Source organism: Fringilla coelebs (genome assembly GCF_963513975.1).
Source record: "Fringilla coelebs genome assembly, chromosome: 4".
In the NCBI taxonomy this organism is placed as follows: domain Eukaryota; kingdom Metazoa; phylum Chordata; class Aves; order Passeriformes; family Fringillidae; genus Fringilla; species Fringilla coelebs.
Window position 1 is genome coordinate 2988607 of NC_140032.1, and position 19385 is coordinate 3007991.

The 19385-nt window shown below is 45.4% G+C and overlaps 1 protein-coding gene across 2 annotated transcripts in view; it reads right to left on the reverse strand.

The window, feature by feature from the left end:
• PTPRA (protein tyrosine phosphatase receptor type A) overlaps positions 1 to 19385 on the reverse strand; it is a 124254-nt gene that overhangs the window by 54892 nt on the left and 49977 nt on the right. For both annotated transcript variants that reach the window (XM_084204173.1, XM_084204174.1), the window contains exon 2: positions 11552 to 11623. In XM_084204173.1, the coding sequence (XP_084060299.1) occupies positions 11552 to 11563 (12 nt within the window). In that variant the 5' untranslated portion in view covers positions 11564 to 11623. The remainder of the gene's footprint in view (positions 1 to 11551; positions 11624 to 19385) is intronic.

The following is a 19385-nucleotide window of genomic DNA, read 5'->3' on the forward strand; positions in this document are numbered from 1 at the left end:
AATAGCTCCACTACAGGCCTCAAGTCAACCACTAATTTACACTGCAATCAGGAGGGGGAGGCAGATACCCATCCCCACAAGCAGATTAATCCTTAATTGCTCATTTTTGCATTTCTGACACCTTTCTTTGAAGTACCAAAGCTGGTACCACCTCACAAAAGGTGCTGGCGAGCCTGAAAATTGGAGAGATGAGCCTGGCTGCTGTTTGTTTGGGGTCCCAGATGCTGCTGTGGGTCCTGAGTGCAGAGAAGAAAGGAGATGAGCCCAATCCATCGGGATAAGAGAGGATCAAAGCCAGCATTTGCCAGTTTGACACAAAGGGAAGCAGGACTCCAATGATGGCTCCTGTTTCACAATGTTTTCCCAAGGCCTTAATTGCAGATAAATACTTAGTGGGATGTTCAAATACTTGTGAGCACTTCAATCACTTCAGAGGCTCTGTAAATCCCTCTAGGAATATTGGGAAGGATGGGCTGTGTGAGGTAAGAGCAGCAGGATCATCAGGATCATCAGCTGGTGGGGGTGGTGGCTCTCAGAGAGGGACACCCAACCCCTTCTCCAGTGCTGTGTCCTTGATTCATCTTCATCCATGTGAGGAAGTGACAGTGATGGGAAGGCAATTGCAGGGGAGTTTCTTCAGTCCCTGACACATCCCCTGTGCAACTGCATCGATTTTTGGGGGAGAAGTTCCTTCATTCCATCATTCTTCAGCACATTGTCAACTTCTGAAGTTGGGTTCAAGAGCAGAACCCTTCCTGTTGCTGGTGCATCCCGTGCTCCCAGGAGGAATGGCTGTGTGCAGACACCCCCTGTGCCCTGGGGGTTAATTAATCACCCTGCCCCTGTTAATGACCCTCTCTGCATCCCAGCTTATCTGAATTGAATGAAAATACCATCCTAGAGCCAGAATCATGGAATGGCTTGGGTTGGAAGGGATCTTAAAGCTCATCCAGTGCCACCCCTGCCATGGGCAGGGACACCTTCCACTGTCCCAGGGTGCTCCAAGCCCTGTCCAACCTGGCCTTGGGCACTGCCAGGGATCCAGGGGCAGGACATGCCCACCCTCCCAGGGAACAATTCCTGCCCAATATCCCATCCATCCCTGCCCTCTGGCAGTGGGAGCCATTCCCTGGGTCCTGTCATTCCATCCTTTGCCCAAAGTCCCTCTCCAGCTCTCCTGGAGCCTCTTCAGGCACTGAATCCCCCCTGGATCACCCAGGGCACGTCCAGCCTTTCATCCACCACCATCCCCAAAACTTTCAGGGCTGCCATTTCCCAAATCCCTGCTATTTTTTGCTGATGAGACACAGCATCCCATATAAAAATTCCTATCCTGTAACACATCAGACTTTGTTTAGCCAACAGCTTTCTCCTCACACCATCTCATCAGCCACCAGCCTCGATGGTGCCCAACCTCTGCCACACAAAACTTTGAATTATTCCTTTTGGGAAGCATCCAGCTTGATCCCACTATCAGGAGTGGGGTGGTTTTTTGTGTCTCAGTGGGTTATTTCATTAGGATGTGCCCCTGGAGACCTTATTCCAGGCTGAGTGTGCAGCTAGTGGGAAGAAAGACTTCTTGATGATGCATTTTCCTACCAAAATAGAAGCAGCATCTTTAAACACAAACAGATTTCAGCTTCCAGCACAGCAGTCCCAGGGCAGGAGATTGAACCAGCTTTAACTACTGAAGTCACACAGGGAAGAATTTGTGAAAAAAAAAAAGAAAAAAGAAAAAAAAAAAAGTGTGGCTTCTGTATTACAGCAACCACGTGCTCCAGATGGATTCAATGCCATGTGGGCTGGTGAGAAAAAAAATAACTTTGCTCCTCCCCCGAAACAGAAGTTGGGACAATTCACATCAAAAGTGGATCAAGCACAAAGCAAAAGTCACCAAATGCTTCAAAAGCAGAATTGTACCAAATTCAGATGTGAAAGCATCACTGGGAAAAAAAACTCCCACAACGCCCTGTGGTATGAAACTCTGAAAATGTATGTTAAAAATTGTGTAACAGAGAATTTTTCCATATTTTTGCTCCCAAGAATAAAGACTGGGATAAATCAACAGCTGAAAGGGCTGAATGTCATCTTGCTGTGAGCCTTTGTTAATAAAAATCAGAGTATGGATGAAATCATTCAAGCTGAAAGGAAGTGCAAATGTTTTAAAAGGTATTTTCCTTTGAAAAGCAAAAATCTGCCTCACGGTGAAGAGAAGGAGAAAATCAGTTCATGACATTTCTTTCCTTTTGTGACAGGGAAAATTGATTAAAATTATGATTGCTGCATAAGGAAATAAAGGCATTTCATTACAAGCAAGACACTGAGGAAGGATTTGTTCCCCTGCTAAGGCTCAAACCCCATGAGATGACAAAGCAGGGATGCCCAGAGCACAGTGAGGGGACCAAAGGTGAACCTGAGCATCCTGCTGATTGTCTGCATCCCATCAGTTAAGCAGCATTTCCAATTAAGCACCTCTTACAGATTCATCATGGACTTCAGTGAGCTGACAGCCCTTCCAAAAGCCCAGAAACAGCCACTTTAAAAACAATGAAAACCCCTGAACACCTGCCTGAGGGATGAACAAACTGGTGTCTAGCAGATATTATCTATTTTTCTTTTTTTAATTTAAGAGCAAATAAAATTGAAGTAGGGAGTAGATGTTTTAAAGCACTTAATGCAGAGCTGGGTTCCCAGCCAACATCTCACATCTAAAACATCCCCCTAAATGATACATTTCAGGATTCAAAGCACATAAAAATAAAGAAATAGATATGAAATAGGTTTTGATCAAGCCTTTGGCTGCTTGGGAAAAGGATTTTGAACAGATTTTGCTCTGAAGCAAAACAGCAGCTGGGAAGCACCTCCAGCAAAGCTGACCTTCCATTGATCAGCTGGCTCAAAACCAGTGCCAGACTGGGCTCCCCAGTTTGGTTTTGTGCTGTGGACACCTGTGAGCATCCCTGGTGAAATATTTTGGGGTGGTTTCAATGCTCCTCACGGCACTTCAGGAGCAGAAAATTCATTTCCTGTGAACCTGCTATGTGAGCAAACAAATCTCCATCCTGCCCAAGGTGTGTCTGAGCTCCAGGCCAGCCAAACTGAGCCTCTGGGAGGAGTGGAGCAGCACCTCAGTGTGGGGGTTGAGGTCTTTCAGCCCCCCAACACCTGCAGGGGGTTCTGCTTTCTTTTGAAGATGTGGTGACCTGGCAGCTGCAGGCACTGATCCACTGCAGCTGGAGTTTGGGGTTGGGTGTCTGACAGTAAATGATGTCTGTAAGGGACACCTGCTCTGGCAGGGTGCAAGCAGAATCCTCATCCTGAGTGTTCATCCCAAAACAGACTGGGGAGAAGAAAATCCAGCCAGCAGCACCCTTCATGGGGATCCTCAGGTGTTTCAGCCATTCCTGGGGCTCCCTGCACTTTCCAGTTTGGGGAAGCACTGAAGGGCAGAGCTCCAGCCCTTCCAAATCATTTCATTTTTGCTCAAATTTAACTCTTTCCCTCCAGACCCTTCACACTGTTCTTGGTCACCACCTGAAATTTTGAGCTCATCTTTGGGATGAAGGCAGGGAGATGCTGAACATCCCAAACATCACAAACATTTCCACCCACCTGAGTCTTCTGACATGGATTAAAACACCAACACAACGTGAATCCTGACCAACTCCTCTCCTGAAAAACTCAACTCAGCTTCCACATTTCTCCATCACCTTTCTGCTGCTTAATCCCTTCAGCCACTTCCCCCTCCTGCAGAGCTGTCACCTCCCCATGAGTTTCCTCTGCAAGGAGGAACCTTAAATAACCAAACCCAGATGGGATGCAGCTGCAGAGACCTCTCTCTCTGTTCAGTCCCACCTGTACCTCAGAGGCTCAGATGTCACTTTAGGTGCCACAACATCCACTCATTTTGGGGCAGAAACAGCCAACATTTTATCCTCTGAACTAGTTTGTCTCAAATACAAAGTTTTTTGTAAGATCATGGTCTTGTTCACATGATCTTGTTGATTTAGCATGCTGGTCTAGTGGATTGGCAGGGGATTGGATTAAATGGTTTTTAAGATCTCCTTCAACCCAGAACATTTTATGGTTCTGTGATTCTATGACCTGTCCACCCCCTGTACAAAACTGGAAGCAGCCCATACTGATATTTTTTGTTTGTTTGCTTTTAGGTGTGTTTTTTTATTAAGGACCAGGTCTAGTTGAATTTTGAAGCCACAAATTTCCTCTAGAGCATCAGCAGCTTGACCTTGTGCTTCCTCAGAAGCTCAGATGTCACTTTAGATGCCAAACCATCCACTCATTTTGAGGGAGAGAGAGCAACATTTCACCCTCTAAACTAGTTTGTCTCAAATACAAAGTTTTTTGCAAGATCTTGGTCTTGTTCACATGATTTTGTTGATTTAGCATGCTGGTCTATGGATTTAGCTAGCACATTGGCAGGGGGTTGGATTAAATGGTTTTTAAGATCTCCTTCAACCCAGAACATTTTATGGTTCTGTGATTCTATGACCTGTCCACCCCCTGTACAAAACTGGAAGCAGCCCATTCTGATATTTTTTGTTTGTTTGCTTTTAGGTGTGTTTTTTTATTAAGGACCAGGTCTAGTTGAATTTTGAACCCACAAATTTCCTCTAGAGCATCAGCAGCTTGACCTTGTGCTTCCTCAGAGGCTCAGATGTCACTTTAGGTGCCACAGCATCCACTCATTTTGGGGGAGAAACAGCAACATTTCATCCTCTAAACTAGTTGGTCTCAAAGTTTTTTGCAAGATCTTGGTCTTGTTCCTATGATCTTGTTAATTTAGCTTGCTGGTCTAGTGGAAGGTGTCTCTGCACATGGCAAGGGGTTGGATTAAATGGTTTTTAAGATCTCTTTCAACCCAGAACATTTTATGGTTCTGTGATTCTATCATTTCTCCACTCCCTTGTACAAGACTGGAAGCAGCCCATACTGATATTTTTTGTTTGTTTGCTTTTTAGTTTGGTTTTTTTTTTAATTAAATTAAGGGCTAGGTCTAGTTGAATTTTGAACCTCCAAACTTCCTCTAGAGCAACAGCAGCTTGACCTTGTGCTTCCTGAGAGGCTCAGATGTCACTTTAGATGCTAAACCATCCACTCATTTTGGGGGAGAAACAGCAACATTTCATCCTCTAAACTAATTTGTCTCAAAGTTTTTTGCAAGATCTTGGTCTTGTTCATATGATCTTCTTAATTCAGCATGCTGGTCTAGTGGAAGATGTCTCTGCACATGGCAAGGGGTTGGATTAAATGGTTTTTAAGATCTCTTTCAACCCAGAACATTTTATGGTTCTGTGATTCTATGACTTCTCCACCCCCTTGCACAAAACTGGAAGCAGCCCATACTGATATTTTTTGTTTGTTTGCTTTTTAGTTTTGGTTTGGTTTTTTTAAATTAAATTAAGGGCCAGGTCTAGTTGAATTTTGAACCTCCAAACTTCCTCTAGAGCATCAGCAGCTTGACCTTGTGCTTCCTCAGAGGCTCAGCCCAAGGTTAAGACCTGAGGTTGCCAAGAATCTGCTGAGTGAGGTGCAGCCAAGCTGGGCACCTTCCATGGGGGAAAAAGAGCCATGAAGAAGTAAAACACAGCTTTATTGTAGCATAAACTCCATCTAGATTTGAAATGTTTCACTTTAAAGAGCTTCTCCCCTGCCTCCAGCTCTGCAAAGAGAGAATTGCTCACCAAGGCACACAAACCACATCAAATGGAAGCAGAACCTGGCCAAGCAGCTCAGACACAGCCCCCATCCCACAAATGCTCTCTGCAGCAGCAAAACTATAGATTACAGCATTTCCTTCCCCAAATATTGTACACTTCACCTGGTTCACCCCCCACTTCCTGCACTACAGCTTACACCTGGGGGAGAGAGGACAGGAGAAGAAAGGAAAATATCTTGTATATGGATAGGCACCTCAAAATGCATTAAAAATCAAGTTTGGGAATTAAATTCCCCCAGCAATGGTCATCCAAATAAAGCTGTCCTCCTCCTCCAGAGCACCCCTCCAGCTCCCCCAAGCCATAATTTACCTCCTTCCCCAGCAAGCTCATCCCTTGGCTCCACAGGTACCAACTGTGCCCTCTCTCACTCGAGTGTTGTTGTATTTTGATCAAGCTCAGAGAAACTGGTGGAGTTTGTAAGAAAAATATCACATTTTGTGTCAGAGCTGGAGGATTTCCGCATCAAAAGCTTGTCTGGCTTCTCCCCAGCTGCAGCTTTTACCTGCTGCCAGGTATCACTTCCCATGAAATGCACCCACCTTAGGCCACCACAGCTAAAGGATCCCTGCTGGAACCCTGGATGCTGAAAATTTTGGATTTTCTGTGTTGAAAAGCACAGAGCCTCAAGAAAACACTATATTTGACCTGAAGCCATAGAGAAAGCTTCCAAAATTGATTAATAACACTAAAATTATAAGTGTGTAGTTTGAAGAGAAGTGTGTAATAGAAAATTTGAACCTTTTAAAATATAATAATATATATAAAGCTAAAAGAGATGTTTTAAAGCAGTAATTAGTCAGTCTTCTTCATACATTTAAGTAATATTTTACTAAACAAAAGAGTCCACATTACAAGACATAAGTAATTAATTTAAAAGTAAAAATAATTTGTGTCATTTCTTCATTAAATAGTTTTTCCTTTAAAAATCTTATTAAGATAAATACAAAAGCATTTTATAACTTGTCAGTAAAATACTATAGAACTCTAAAGTTGTAAGACTGTAATATAAATAAAAATTAATAAACATCTGAGTCCAAACAGAAAATACCTTCAATAAATTTAATCCTAACCCTAACTTTAAAAAAGAAAAAAAGGAAAAAAAAGGAAAATAAAAAAATCAACGGATCCCAGCCCTGGGAAATACACAAAATAATGAATTTTTCCAGCCTGCCTTATCTCCCTGGGGACATCCACATACAAAAGTCCCCAACCCAGATATCTGCCTGCCCTCAGAATGACTCTGTGTGAAAAAGGAACAGGTCCCTGACCAAGCACAGGCAGGTCTGCACCACATCCATGTGTTTAACGCATCACAAATCCACCCAACTGCAGCTGTGAGGGGTCCACACCTCCCTTGCCAAATTCCTGGGTAATTTTTCACTCCTTCTTCTTCATCATTGCACAATCCAGAACAGATTTGTAGGGCAATATTAAAGGAGAAGTCGCTGGGACAGAGAGAGGAAAACACCGGTGTCGGTGCCAGCCTGCCAGGGGATTTCCATGCTTTGCTCTTGGAAAGGCCTGATAAGATGGATGTATTTGTTTTAGCTTTCAGCAAGGAACCTCAAGGATTTGGATTCCAAAATCTTTAAATAATATCAGAGAACTGAGTTCTGGAAAAGGAGGCAGGAGAAGTTAATGGTGTTGGCACTGACCTGGCTGATCCCACTGCTGACCTGGGTCTGGCTGGGTAAAAGTTCCTGAAACTTCCTTGTGGTGTTGGGGCAAGACAGTGCAATTCCAGCTGGGTGCAACTCCAGCATTTCATGGATTTTGGTTTGTATCACCTGGGACCAGATGTTTTCCTCTGGCCCCTCCACCTCCAATGCTTTGGTACTGTGAAAAAATGTCACCAAAGCAGCTGCACTTGTGTTTTACCCACAAACCCAGAGCACACCTGATTGAATTCCCTCTTCTCTTCTACTGAAAGGAATCTTAAAGACAATTTCATTCCCTGCTGCTGCCATGGGCAGAGACACTTTCCACTAAACCAGGTTGCTCCAAACCCCAACCTTGAGCACTTTGATGGATGGTGCAGCCAATCAGTCATAAATAAAGGATCTGTTTTATTAAAAATATGAATCAACTCAACCCTCCCACTGGACCAAACACAATCAAAGCAGGGATGTGTCTGGAGACATCAATATAAAATGATTTTCTCCTCTAGGTGCAGGCCCACCAGCACCAGCAGCAGCTGTGCTTAGCTGCAATTAACTAAATTAACATGGCTTGATCTCAGTGGAGACAAGTTGTTGAGGAAGCCCTCAAACTTAGCAAGCAAACACAACTGGAAACCTAAACTGACTACAGCTGCAACCCTCCTGAAAGCTGAACATGTGGTTGCTACACCCTGGCAACGTTTTTATGAGGCAACCACCCCTTTGGTGCAGTTTCCCATCTGTTCAGGCAACAGGTACATCAGTTGATGGTATCTGTTTTTCAGGACTGAATTTCAATAAAAAATCACACATCTCAGAAGGATGTGAGAGCAGTTGATGTCTGTGCACTGATAGTTATGCCTAATTAACATAAAAATGAGGTTTTCCTAATCACCTGCAAGAGGAAACCTGCTTGCAGAACAAGCTACTGGGAAAAAAAAAAAAAATTACTCCTCAGGGAGGCAGTTGTCAGAAATAAGGAGGGTGGATGTGTTTATTTATACCCAGCAGCTCCAGGTAGGGGCTGCAGGTCCCGACACGCTGCCTGGAGTGGTTTCTGCAAGGAGTTTTCTCCTTCCTGTCCCCATTCCATGCTCAGCTCCAACCACCCAGTGCTGGAGGTGTGTGCTGGGAAGGAGGGTTTGCACTGTGTGCAGCAGACCCTGCAAATCCCAGGGTATTTTTTAGGATGCAGGAGGCCAGGTCAGCTCACCTCAGCAGGATCAGAATTCATGTAGAAGTTTGAAGCCTCACAGGAAATAGGTGGGGAGAAGTGCCAGTGGGATTTAGGAGCACCATTCACTTGTGATTTCTGGTCTCTGGGCAAAATCTGTGTTTCCAAAATATACTCCAAGGATCAGCCTGCATTTCAGCAAGTCCCAAAATGTCACAGCAATCTTTAAAGGGCTCAGAAGCACTGCAGCTGGTGGTGACTTTGACCAAAACTGCAAATCCAAGTGGGGGAAAAACCAAAGCAGAATCCACCAGGATGAAGCAGTGCAGGGCTGGGATGACTCCTGACCCACCACCTCCTGTCTCATCTCATGAAGTTTGGTCACAACTGCACTGCTTGAGGAGAAGATGAAGCTGGGGCACTTTTTTGAGGAGCAATCCTTGAGGGAGAGGCTGTGGGACCACGGTGGAAGGTGCTGGAGGGTACCCCTGGAGAGGAGCACCAGCAGCAAAGTGATAAATGAACTTTCAAGTTACTGAGAGAACAAACAGCAGAGGAAGGAGCCAACCACAATTACTGACTTATCTCTCAGGAAAGACATTTCAGTTATTGTGGGTAGCACCGAAAACAACAGCTCGGGGACGGGCGCTGGAGGAAACCACACATGTTGAGCTCCTCTGCAAATCCCCAGGGCACCTCAGCGTGGCTCCCACCTCCCCAAAAACTGCTGGCAACACAGCTGGGGGAGGAGATGGATGGTGCAGAGGTTGTGGATGGTTTTGGATGGGCTGTGTTGGAACAAGATCTCTGGTTTTAGCGCTCCCCCTCTCAAAAACGCGGCGCCGGTGTCAGGGGAGTGTCCCCTCCACACCCTGATGGTTTCTGCTCTCTTCAGCAGCTCTGGCAGTGTTTTGCACACTCAAATACAGCCCCATGCAATGCCACATCTCCAGCACACTGAGCACCTTGCTCTGATTGCTTTCAACACACATCGGTGCTCTTCCCAACCCAGCATCTCCCAAACTGGTGCTCCCATCACTCACACCTGCCCCCCATGCTCTGGGGGCAGAAGCTCCCCCAGTTTTCCCCATCAAAGTCAATTTTTCAGAAAATAAAGACATTACACAAAGCATTGTAGATGAATACAATGTAGATGAATACAATACATCCCAAGGTATTTGCTTTAACCTTTTTTACTCTCTGCAAAAAGGAAGTAAGAGAATTGCAAGCTGTCATCAGATTTAGTCAAATTTAGTGAGGACACCGGGTTTAGCATCAATGTAGAATTCAGAATTACACAAAAAACTTGATTTTGTACGTGAAACCTGAAGTCACCCAAAATTCCAGTAATTCTTCCCTTGCTCTTTCAATTCCTGTAAGACACCATAATTTTAAATATTGGATAATTGGAGTCTGCAGCTTGAAGGTTTCTCCAAAACACCAGCTCTTTTTGGAGACAGACTGATGTCACTGCAACTCATTTGCTTAATTAGTGATTTAGTGATTTACAGAAAGATCTCTTTAGGAGAAGGGGAAACCTTTCAAATGAAAAGCTCCAAGTGCAGAATCAAGAGACCATCCCCAATGACTGTTTACTCCCATCTTGTACATCATTTTGGGCCATGCTACATCAACCAGCAGCTGTGACTGATGCCATCACACCTAAATAAAAAGTGAACTCTGCAAGAGGCCAAGCACCACTGAGTTTTTCCCTTCAGGAGGATGTTGCTTTTACAAAATCTTGCTGGGATGAGAAGTCAGCACACAGAATAAACACACAAATCCCAACACTGCTGCACAGCCCTGGAGGAGTTTTCCCCTTATTTCAGCACTTTGTTTTTATCACTGCAGCCTTCCTTCCCCCAAGCACTTGGCTTTTGCTGACCACTGCACCCCAGCACACAAATCCTCCTCCAAAGGGGTGCTGGGGTACCATGGAGCACAGGGAAAGGGCCTGCACACATGTGCACGTTGCAAGGAACAATAATTCATGCAAATCCCTGCTCCAAGCAAATTCCACAGCAGTGCATCTTATCACAAGCCAAACAAAAAGCAGGAATAGGCTGGAGAACGGTAAAGCCACGTTCAAAGAATTTGCTCTTGTTGCAGCTTGAATTTCCCCCTCTCCTTCCAACAGCTCTGCTGACACCAAAACCAAGCAGCCATTAACTGAACTCATCAGTCAGAAGTGAAAACCCAAACTGTGAGAGGAAGCAAAGCCTCTGTTCCAGTGGATATTTGGGAGTCTCTGTGGTGACCCCTTTTGGAAGAGGAGGCAGAGACCAGCAGTGACCATCTCACCCTCCTGATGATGCCTCCAAGCACAACCACCATGGCAGAAAAAACCCAGCAAGGCAAGAATTCAGGTCTAAAATCAGCACAAAAACTACTTATAAATCCATTTAACTCTGCTCACATTTGTATTTTCTCCTCCAAGTTTGTATAACAGTTTGCTGCTTTTAAATCAGGGATTTTCCTCTGTTTCATCCACCAAGAACTGAGCGCTCTCTTGCCACATTTGGAGACAGACCAGCTTTCCACAGACGCTCAAGATGATGAAAATAAATGAATAAAATATATCTTTAGTTCAAGTTTTCTTCTTTTTTTTTTTTCTGAGATTGCAAGTTAGAACCTGAATTCCAACCCAACCACTGGGTTTCAACAGAACAAAAAAATCCCTGTGCTGAGTGCTCTCAAATAAGAGTCATGTCCCTTCCAACTCTGCACCAACAGAGACCTTATTATCCTTTGGGGGAGGAAGTCAGATTTTTTCCACTTAGTTACGTTCCCAGGTAGTTCTTAAATAAGATTTCCCTTCCATGTGTGTTTAAAGGGACACTTGAGCAGAAGTTACTGCTTGGCCATAGAGCCATGGTTGTGTACTGAACCCCAAAATAGAGTGATGGCCCCTGGCCAGCACCATTTTATTGCAAGGATAGGACAAATGAGAAGATGCCAAAATTAACAGCACCTCTTCCTACCTTAATTATCATCAGTCAATCATCCACCTGCACTTCATTAGGAGCCCATAAAGGTTCTTCCAGTGCTGCCCCCTGGAAACAAACAAACAAAAAAAAAAGCTTTTAGAACCAAAGAAGACAAATACAGCAACATCTCAGGGCAACAGCATTTTTACTGCTGCCAGCAAGGCAATTCCAATCCATTTTACCAGATGCAAAATGCAATTTTTTATTATTGAAAAAATGAAAATAACTTCTAAGTACAGAAAGCAAAATTGGGAGTTTCCAGGGTTAAAAGTGCTTTTGGGAAGAGGTGCAGGAGGGAATTACAGGGCAGCAGCAGTTACAGATGAAGGGACTCTGATATTCCCAGCTTGGCCTGATAGATGCACTGCTCTTTGGGTAAAAGCAAATGAAGTGTAGGTCCAGAGCTAGAGGAAACAGATAATTGCTATTGTAGAGAGGGCTCTTCTGAGGGTGTATTTCCCCAGACAGAAGTAGTTTGGGCTTTGGGAAAAGCAGTTCTTGTGTTCATTTACTCCCACCCCCAGGGAAGGAGACAGAAAGCCACATGGAGGTCACCAGGATTTCTGGTGGCCACATACCCGTGGGACAGCCACCAGCCCAAACCTCTGTGGTACAGACTCTGGCTGTAGGATCAAGTGTGATCCTGTAAGGAACACCTGAGACCTGCAGGGATGTTTGTGATGTTCTCACACCTGCACAAACCACCTCCCTCCCCACCAGCTCTCAGGTTTGGGTTCCTGGCTCCATCAGCACAGCCACACCACAGGGCTCACAGTTCACCTGCCAGGTCCACGTTGCTCCTGGCTGTTCCCCACTTTTACAGGACCAGCCAAGTTGCCTCCACTCCCTGCATCTCAGTTCCCCTTCCCAAAATATTTTTTACCCACATCAGCTTTGAGGCAGCAGCAGAGCTCCTTGCAGGAGTCTGCAGAGCCAACCCCCAACTAATCCCATCTTCTAAAGCACAGAATTAGAGACCTGAGGCACTCGTAGATTTCGAGTTGAATACATTTAAACCAAATTAATTTTATTTTTTTTTCCTATCGACATCTTTCCTGGCCAGCCTTGGGCAGGATGCAACCCAGCCATCTGCTCTGTCAGTGCCAGGAGCTGTGGAGCTCAGACATAATCCCTGGGTGATCTCCTCATTGTTTTCCATCCTGCTCAAGTGTTGACTCGAGCACTTGTTCAATTAGACAAGCCTCAGCACTGCAATCAGATGGGCACACGGGGCTGATTTTCTGCCTCCACTGAGAAGAAAAAAAATCTGATTTAGTCGAGTGTGATAGAACTGGAAGCTTTAAAGCAACGAGACCTGGAGATCATGTCTGCTCTGAAGCCTGCCAGAATTGCTGCTTAACCCCAGCAGACCACCAGCAACTTCCATTGTAAGAGAAGCTGTGAGACAGAGCAGATTAAAAGACATTGGATGTGCCAGGGAGGAGGAGAGCTGGGTTATTTTCCTGATCCTTCTTTTTTAAGGGAACTGCAGAACAGCTGAGGCATCTGCTTTCTCTTGGCTCTGCCTCTAAATGAGTGACCCCAGATGTGCCAGACTTGTTGGTGTTCCCACATCCCACTTGTATTTTCTTCCTTATGATCCAGCATTTCCCAACACCTCCCACAGCTGCTGTCCTGGGGTAGAGGGGTGTGAGGGCTACAGGAATTCAGTCCAGCCTTCAGCTTGTCCTCTCCTCCCTGTGCAGAGGGGGTGAAGCTCTGCCATCCTTTGGTTAGCTCTGTGCATTTCAACAAAGCAGTGAATTTTATGGGAGCCAGTCAGGAAGTTGGCATAAGCAAATGTGCTGTCAATATTTTTATGGCCAATTTATTCCTTCATTCACAAGGCTGACAGATTCCAAACACAGCTTTGGATGGTGCAAAGGTCAAGACAATCACAGAATTATGGAATGGTTTGGGTTGGAAGTGACCTGTGGAGCTGATCAAGTCCAGTGTCACTGCCCATGGGCAGGGACACCTTCCACTACCCCAGGTTGCTCCAAACCTGTCCAACCTGGCTTTGGACATTTCCAGGGATGGCAAGTCCACAATTTCTCTGGGTAACCTGTGCCAGGGTCTCATTCCCCTCAAACCAAGGATTTCTTCCTACCATCCCATCTAAATCTACTCTCCTACAGCCTAAACTCATTCCCCCTCATCCCACACTCCATGCTCTTGTCCAAAGTCCCTCTCCAGCTCTGTTTTAACCTCTCTAGGTGCTGGAAGGTCTCCCCAAAGCCTCCCCTTCTCCAACTCCCCTGCTGCTGCTGCTCCCACCATCTGAGAGTTCAAAGGGAATCAGCAATGAAGCTGAGTTTTCTGAGTTTTCCCAAAGCTCCTTGCAAGAGGAGTGTACACTGGGAGATAAAAACCAGCAAGTGCAAAGGCACAAGGAACACAAGAGAGCTCATAAATGCCACTGGCACGTGTGTGAAGGGGGTGCAGAGCTGGCTGTGCCTTCAGATGGCTGTCAAAAGGGATCAGTGGCAGGAGCAGAGGGGAATTTGGGATGTGTGACTTGCAGTGACTCACAGCCCTCACTCCTTGTGACAGGTACAGAGCACAGTGAGTAGGAGAGTAAAAGCATCTCATGTTGTACACGCTGACAGGAGTGTCTTACATCCACATCTGTTCTTAGAAATTACTCACTGGCCTCAGAAACCAACTTCTGTGCAGAGAGGAAGTGTGCCTGCCAAGGAGCAAGTGTGGCACAGAGCTGAGTGTCCACATTTGGCTCCTGCAGCCCCACACAATCCTTTCCACTCCTCTGCCTTTTCCTGACCCCACTGGGCCATGATGTGCCAGCAGTGTAATCCTCTTGCCAGATAATCCTCCCAAAAAGCTGCATCAGGAGGATCTGGTGCCATCAGAGTGTGGAAAGTACAACCCACTGACCTCAGGAATACCATAATAATTCATAATTATTATTTGCATACCATTTGTATGTATTTGGATGAAAGCAATTTAACCTGCTGTTACACCACACCAATGGTAAGGAAGACATGCCAGATACAGGAAGGAATTTCATTCTCTACCATGAAAATTCAATTTTCTAATCCTGGCAGCACAGGAAAATCCAACACTGACCTGATCCAGGTATTTCTGACAATGCTTTCACACAAAGTTGATTCAGAAAGAGATTCCAGTTATGAAAAACTCAGGGTCAGGTGTCTTCCAGGATGGTTAGAATCCTGGAATATCCTGAGCTGGAAGGGACCCATCAGAATCACTGAGTCCAACTCCCAGCCCTGTGCAGAACACCCCAAGGATCCCACCCTGTGCCTGAGTGAGCTGTCCAAAAACTTCTCCAACTCAGACAGGCTTGGTGCTGTGACCAGTTTGTCCTTGTTTTGTCTGGGACAGAGTTAATTTTTGGGATAGAGTTCATTTTCTTCCCAGTAGCTGGTAAGGTGTTTGGGATTTAGGATGGGAGTATTGGTTAGCTCTGTGCATTTAAACAAAGTAAATTTTATGGGAGCCAGTCAGGAAGTTGGCATGAGCAAATGTGCTGTCAATATTCTCATGGTCAATTTATTCCTTCATTCATTCACAAGGCTGAGAGATTCCAAGCACAGCTTTGGATGGTGCTAAGTGCAGGAAAATCAGAGAATTTCACAGGTGATGGAGACCATGACAGATAAATAGGAACAAGATGATCTTTAAGATCCCTTCCAACCCAAACCAGTTTGTGATTCTATGGAAAAAAATCACCTATTTCTTTTATTAAAATGAGGAACACAAGGTTACAGTCTGAGAGGGTGTTTTGGAAGAACCCTGCTGAGAAAATGCTCTGGGAATTCAGATGACGACAGCAGTTTTGTTTTTTGGGAATATTAATGGTATAAAATACAAAAATGGTTACAACACACAAAAATGCTCAAGATCAGGGGTTGGCAAAGGTGGCCCACGGTTCCAGAGTCCTCCATCCCTTATTAAAATAATTAAAATAACAGGAAGGCAGGTATTATTTGTTGGCTAGACAGCCCCAAATCCCACTGCCTGTTAATCCACCTGTGTATCAAGGCAAATTAAAGCTGCCTTTAATCCATGCAAATCTCAGCCCAGGAATCCTTTATTCTCTTACCTCCTGCCATGAGTTTAGCCCTGCCCTGCACCCCATTCATGCTGCCAGAGCAAAACAACACAAAGCTCCATATTTTAGTAATAGAAAGAAGGAATTTTTGGACCTTTCACACATTTTGGGATTGGGAAGCTTTGTGCTTCATTGGCTGGGTGAGACCAAACCCTGTTCCACCTGTGCTTGGTTTAATCATATGTATCGACACACATAAATTAGGGCAATTTGTGCATAAATTAGGCAGCATCATTATGCTAATTGGGCTGCTATGATTGTGCTGAGAGTGTTTGCAATCTGCCACAGTCCTCTGGGACAGCACTGAGAGGGAGCTGCTGCCTCTAAAAAGGCTGGAGCTCCTCCAGGATCCTGCTGGGGCAGGCACAGCCCCACAGCAACCCAAAAGAAGAGGAGAAGGGGTGAGGAGAGCTGGTGGGATCTGCTTCCTCTGGAATGCTGCTTGCTGTTCTCTGGTTCCTAAATATCACATCCTAAACTCCCCCTGATACAGGTGGAGTTATGGGTGGCTGTAGAAAGAGGCTGCTGGAAAAACAACCCTCTGAGGTGTGTGTAAACCAAATAAAGAGCAGGAGACCCAAATCCCTTGCACTTTGCTGTATCAGATTTATGAGAAGAAAAACATAAAAACAGAGCCACTCCACTGTGCCTCTTCCAATTCCACCTGAATTGCAACAGAGGTAGGAATGGTTGCTGGGATCATGGAGGTATCATAAGAATAACCTGATGATCCCTGTCCTAAAAGAAAAAAAAACCAAAACCCTAAATCTTTCCAATTGAATAAGGGAGGAATAAATAAACTGCAAAGTGACTGCTTTTCCTTCTGGAATTGTAGAATATCCAGAGCTGGGGAGGAACCAAAAGGATCATTGAGTCCAACTCCTGGCCCTGCACAGGATACCCCAAAAATCACAGCAGAGACTCAGTTAAATCATTAAATCACCATACACAGGTAGGACTACCTGGAGTAGGTAACTATCAAGGGATTTTTATCAAGACCTTCAGGGGCTTCTACCAAAACATGGATTTCTTCAGCTATCCCCCAGGTGTCCTGCAGGGCTGTGGTTGGTGTCTCTGTGCAGAGAATGGCTCTGCTGCTGCTGGTGATGCTCAGCTCCAGCTCCAGGGGCTGGTGCTGCACCACATCTCCCTCCTCTTTATGGATGCTCCCAAAGTCATCCAGTTTTCTTTCTAAAACTGGTCACTAATTTACCCAATGGGACCATTATGCTGAAAAATCCTCCCTGTGGGAATTGAGGTCTCTCCCTTCAGAGGGAATTCGAGGTTGGTTTATTCTCCAGGATCCAGCCAGGAGTTTTTCCTCTGACAGACGTGCTGGCACTTTGCCTGGCTAAAAAACATACAGCAGAAGAGCAGCAAGCACTAAGCTACTACTACTAGAAGTGTTAAAAATCAACTTTGAGCAAACCATCTGGTAACTCTCACTGTGCCACAGGTGAGAGCAAACACAATACGCTCTGTAGAGCACCAAAAATTCATCACTGCTCAGAGAATAAGGGTGTGAAACACCAAACCAGCCCAGGGGAAACCTGGAATAAGTCACCCAGAGAAGCTGAGGCTGCCTCATCCCTGGAAGTGTCCAAGGCAAGGCTGGACAGGGCTTGGAGCAGCCTGGGATAGTGGAAGGTGTCCCTGCCCATAGCAGGGTGTGGATGTGGATGATCTTCAATAAAGGTGGAAGGATGAAACATGAAAAGGGCAGAGGCACATGGGAACTGGGAGATGCTCCATAACCAGCTGGAGCAGGGAGCAGAACTGAGCTGTTTCAGCTGCAGGGACAAAGGAATTAGTGAGATACAAAGGGGAAAAATCTGTAGCCAGTTTCCTTCTGTTCTTCTGCTGCTCCCCTCGAGCATGAGCAGCTGGATGGTGGCTTTTCTCCCCCATCTTTAAGCAGAACCTTCTCTAAGTAGTTTATCAGTGAAAGCAAACTCATCTCCCTCCCTGTGATGGAATATGGATACTGGCATGGGCCAACATCAGCATCCTAACGCCCAGTAATTCCCAAGCCTCTCTGAACACCCACCATCTTATCAAAACAACAGCTTTAAAACCTCTTCCCTGCACTCTTTGGTGATAATTAGTTTTAGTCTGTCACCAGCAGATCAGTTTAGGATTGCATCTAAGCCAAAGGGATATGAAAAGGTTTTGTGCAAAGCCTCTCCACACCAAATCAAGTTTAAAAAAGGGAAAGACAAAACACGAGCTGGCTGCACCAGCAGCTCCAACAGTTTCTGCTGCTCAGAAGGGAACACAGCAAGATTTAATAAACAAGCTCAATAAAGTTATTCTTCCCTGTTTTATTTCCCCTTAAAGCATCAGCCCAATTTGGTTTTGTTTCCATCACAAACAGCTCCTTTAATCGTTCCTGACGGGAGCACAACGCGGGGCCCAGGGCTCCCCCAGCCCCTGCCAGCTCCCAGTTAATGGAGCTGCTCTGCCTCACCACAGCAATTCCTGTAATTCAAGTCTGGCAAACAATTCCTAGGCTGAAAATGGGACAGCATCCAGTTGTTATCTCCTTTTTTGTAGAAAGAGAACTAAAAAAAATTTTCCAGCATTATTTACTCTACCTGCCTGTTTGCCGTGCTGGCAGTGCCACCACGCAGGTGTGACAGCAACAAACGCTGCAGCTCTCGCAGTTTTGCCTGTTGATGTCTCTCCTTTCATCTCAGCAAACAGCCTGTCAGAGCTAAAGGAGCAGCTGAGAGCAAGGGAAGCATCCAGCTCTCTCCTGACAGCTGAACAAGCCAGCAGTTTTCAGGAGGAAAAGCTTTGCTACGCTTCTAAACCGTGGCAACTCCCTCCAGAGGTGATCTTAAAAGTCTTTTCCAACCTTAATGATTCTGTAATTCTAATATTCTGTAATTCTAATCTAATTAATTTTGGTCCTGGTCCTTCCATGTAACCTCACTGGTGTTTCTAACATCATACATCTGTATCAATCCACCCTAGGATTTCCATCTCCAAAAAAAAGTATGAACAACTAAAAACCCATCCATTTTCTAGCAGACACATTAATTGTGGGCCAATCCCACCCCGGTGCAGACACCAGCCCCTGGCCAAGCACAGGAACTGAGCACAAATGGAGGTGAAAGGCTTTTGTTTGAATGCTTTTGCTCACCAGGACACACCTGATAAGAGCCTGCAGCAAAGCCACACCCCGAGATAAACCCGGCGGGCTGAGTCTCCCAAAGGCAGCTCTGCATCCCGGGCAAGGGCTGGGAAACAAACACCCAAAGAAAACACTCTGTGTGTGTAACAGCACCATTTCCCTTGGCAAACCTCTCTGCTTTCCTTTCCTCGCCCTCTCTGTGTGCACACAGCAACCATTCCCTGGCATTTTCTGAGCTACAGTCCAGGGCTGTTCCTGTGGATGGGATGCAGGGCTGATCCTGGAGCAGGAGCACCCCAAGATCTCTTGGTGCCTGTAAAATGTAGATCTTGCTGGTTTTTAGATTGGAATGTGCAAAGAGACTGGGCAAAAGCTGTTTGAAAAGAGGCATCCTTTACAAATGAAAGTGATGCAGCTGGGAAGAAATGAAATCCCAGGATGCAGAGGTGGACACCGGCTTTAAGAGCCAGACCCTGGGAATGCAGTGGATGCACAGCTGTATGTGAGAGGCTTTCATGAGTGAAGATCTGACAGCCAAACACTGGTACAGAATCATGGAATGGTTTGAGTTGGAAGGGGCCTTAAAGATCATCCAGTTC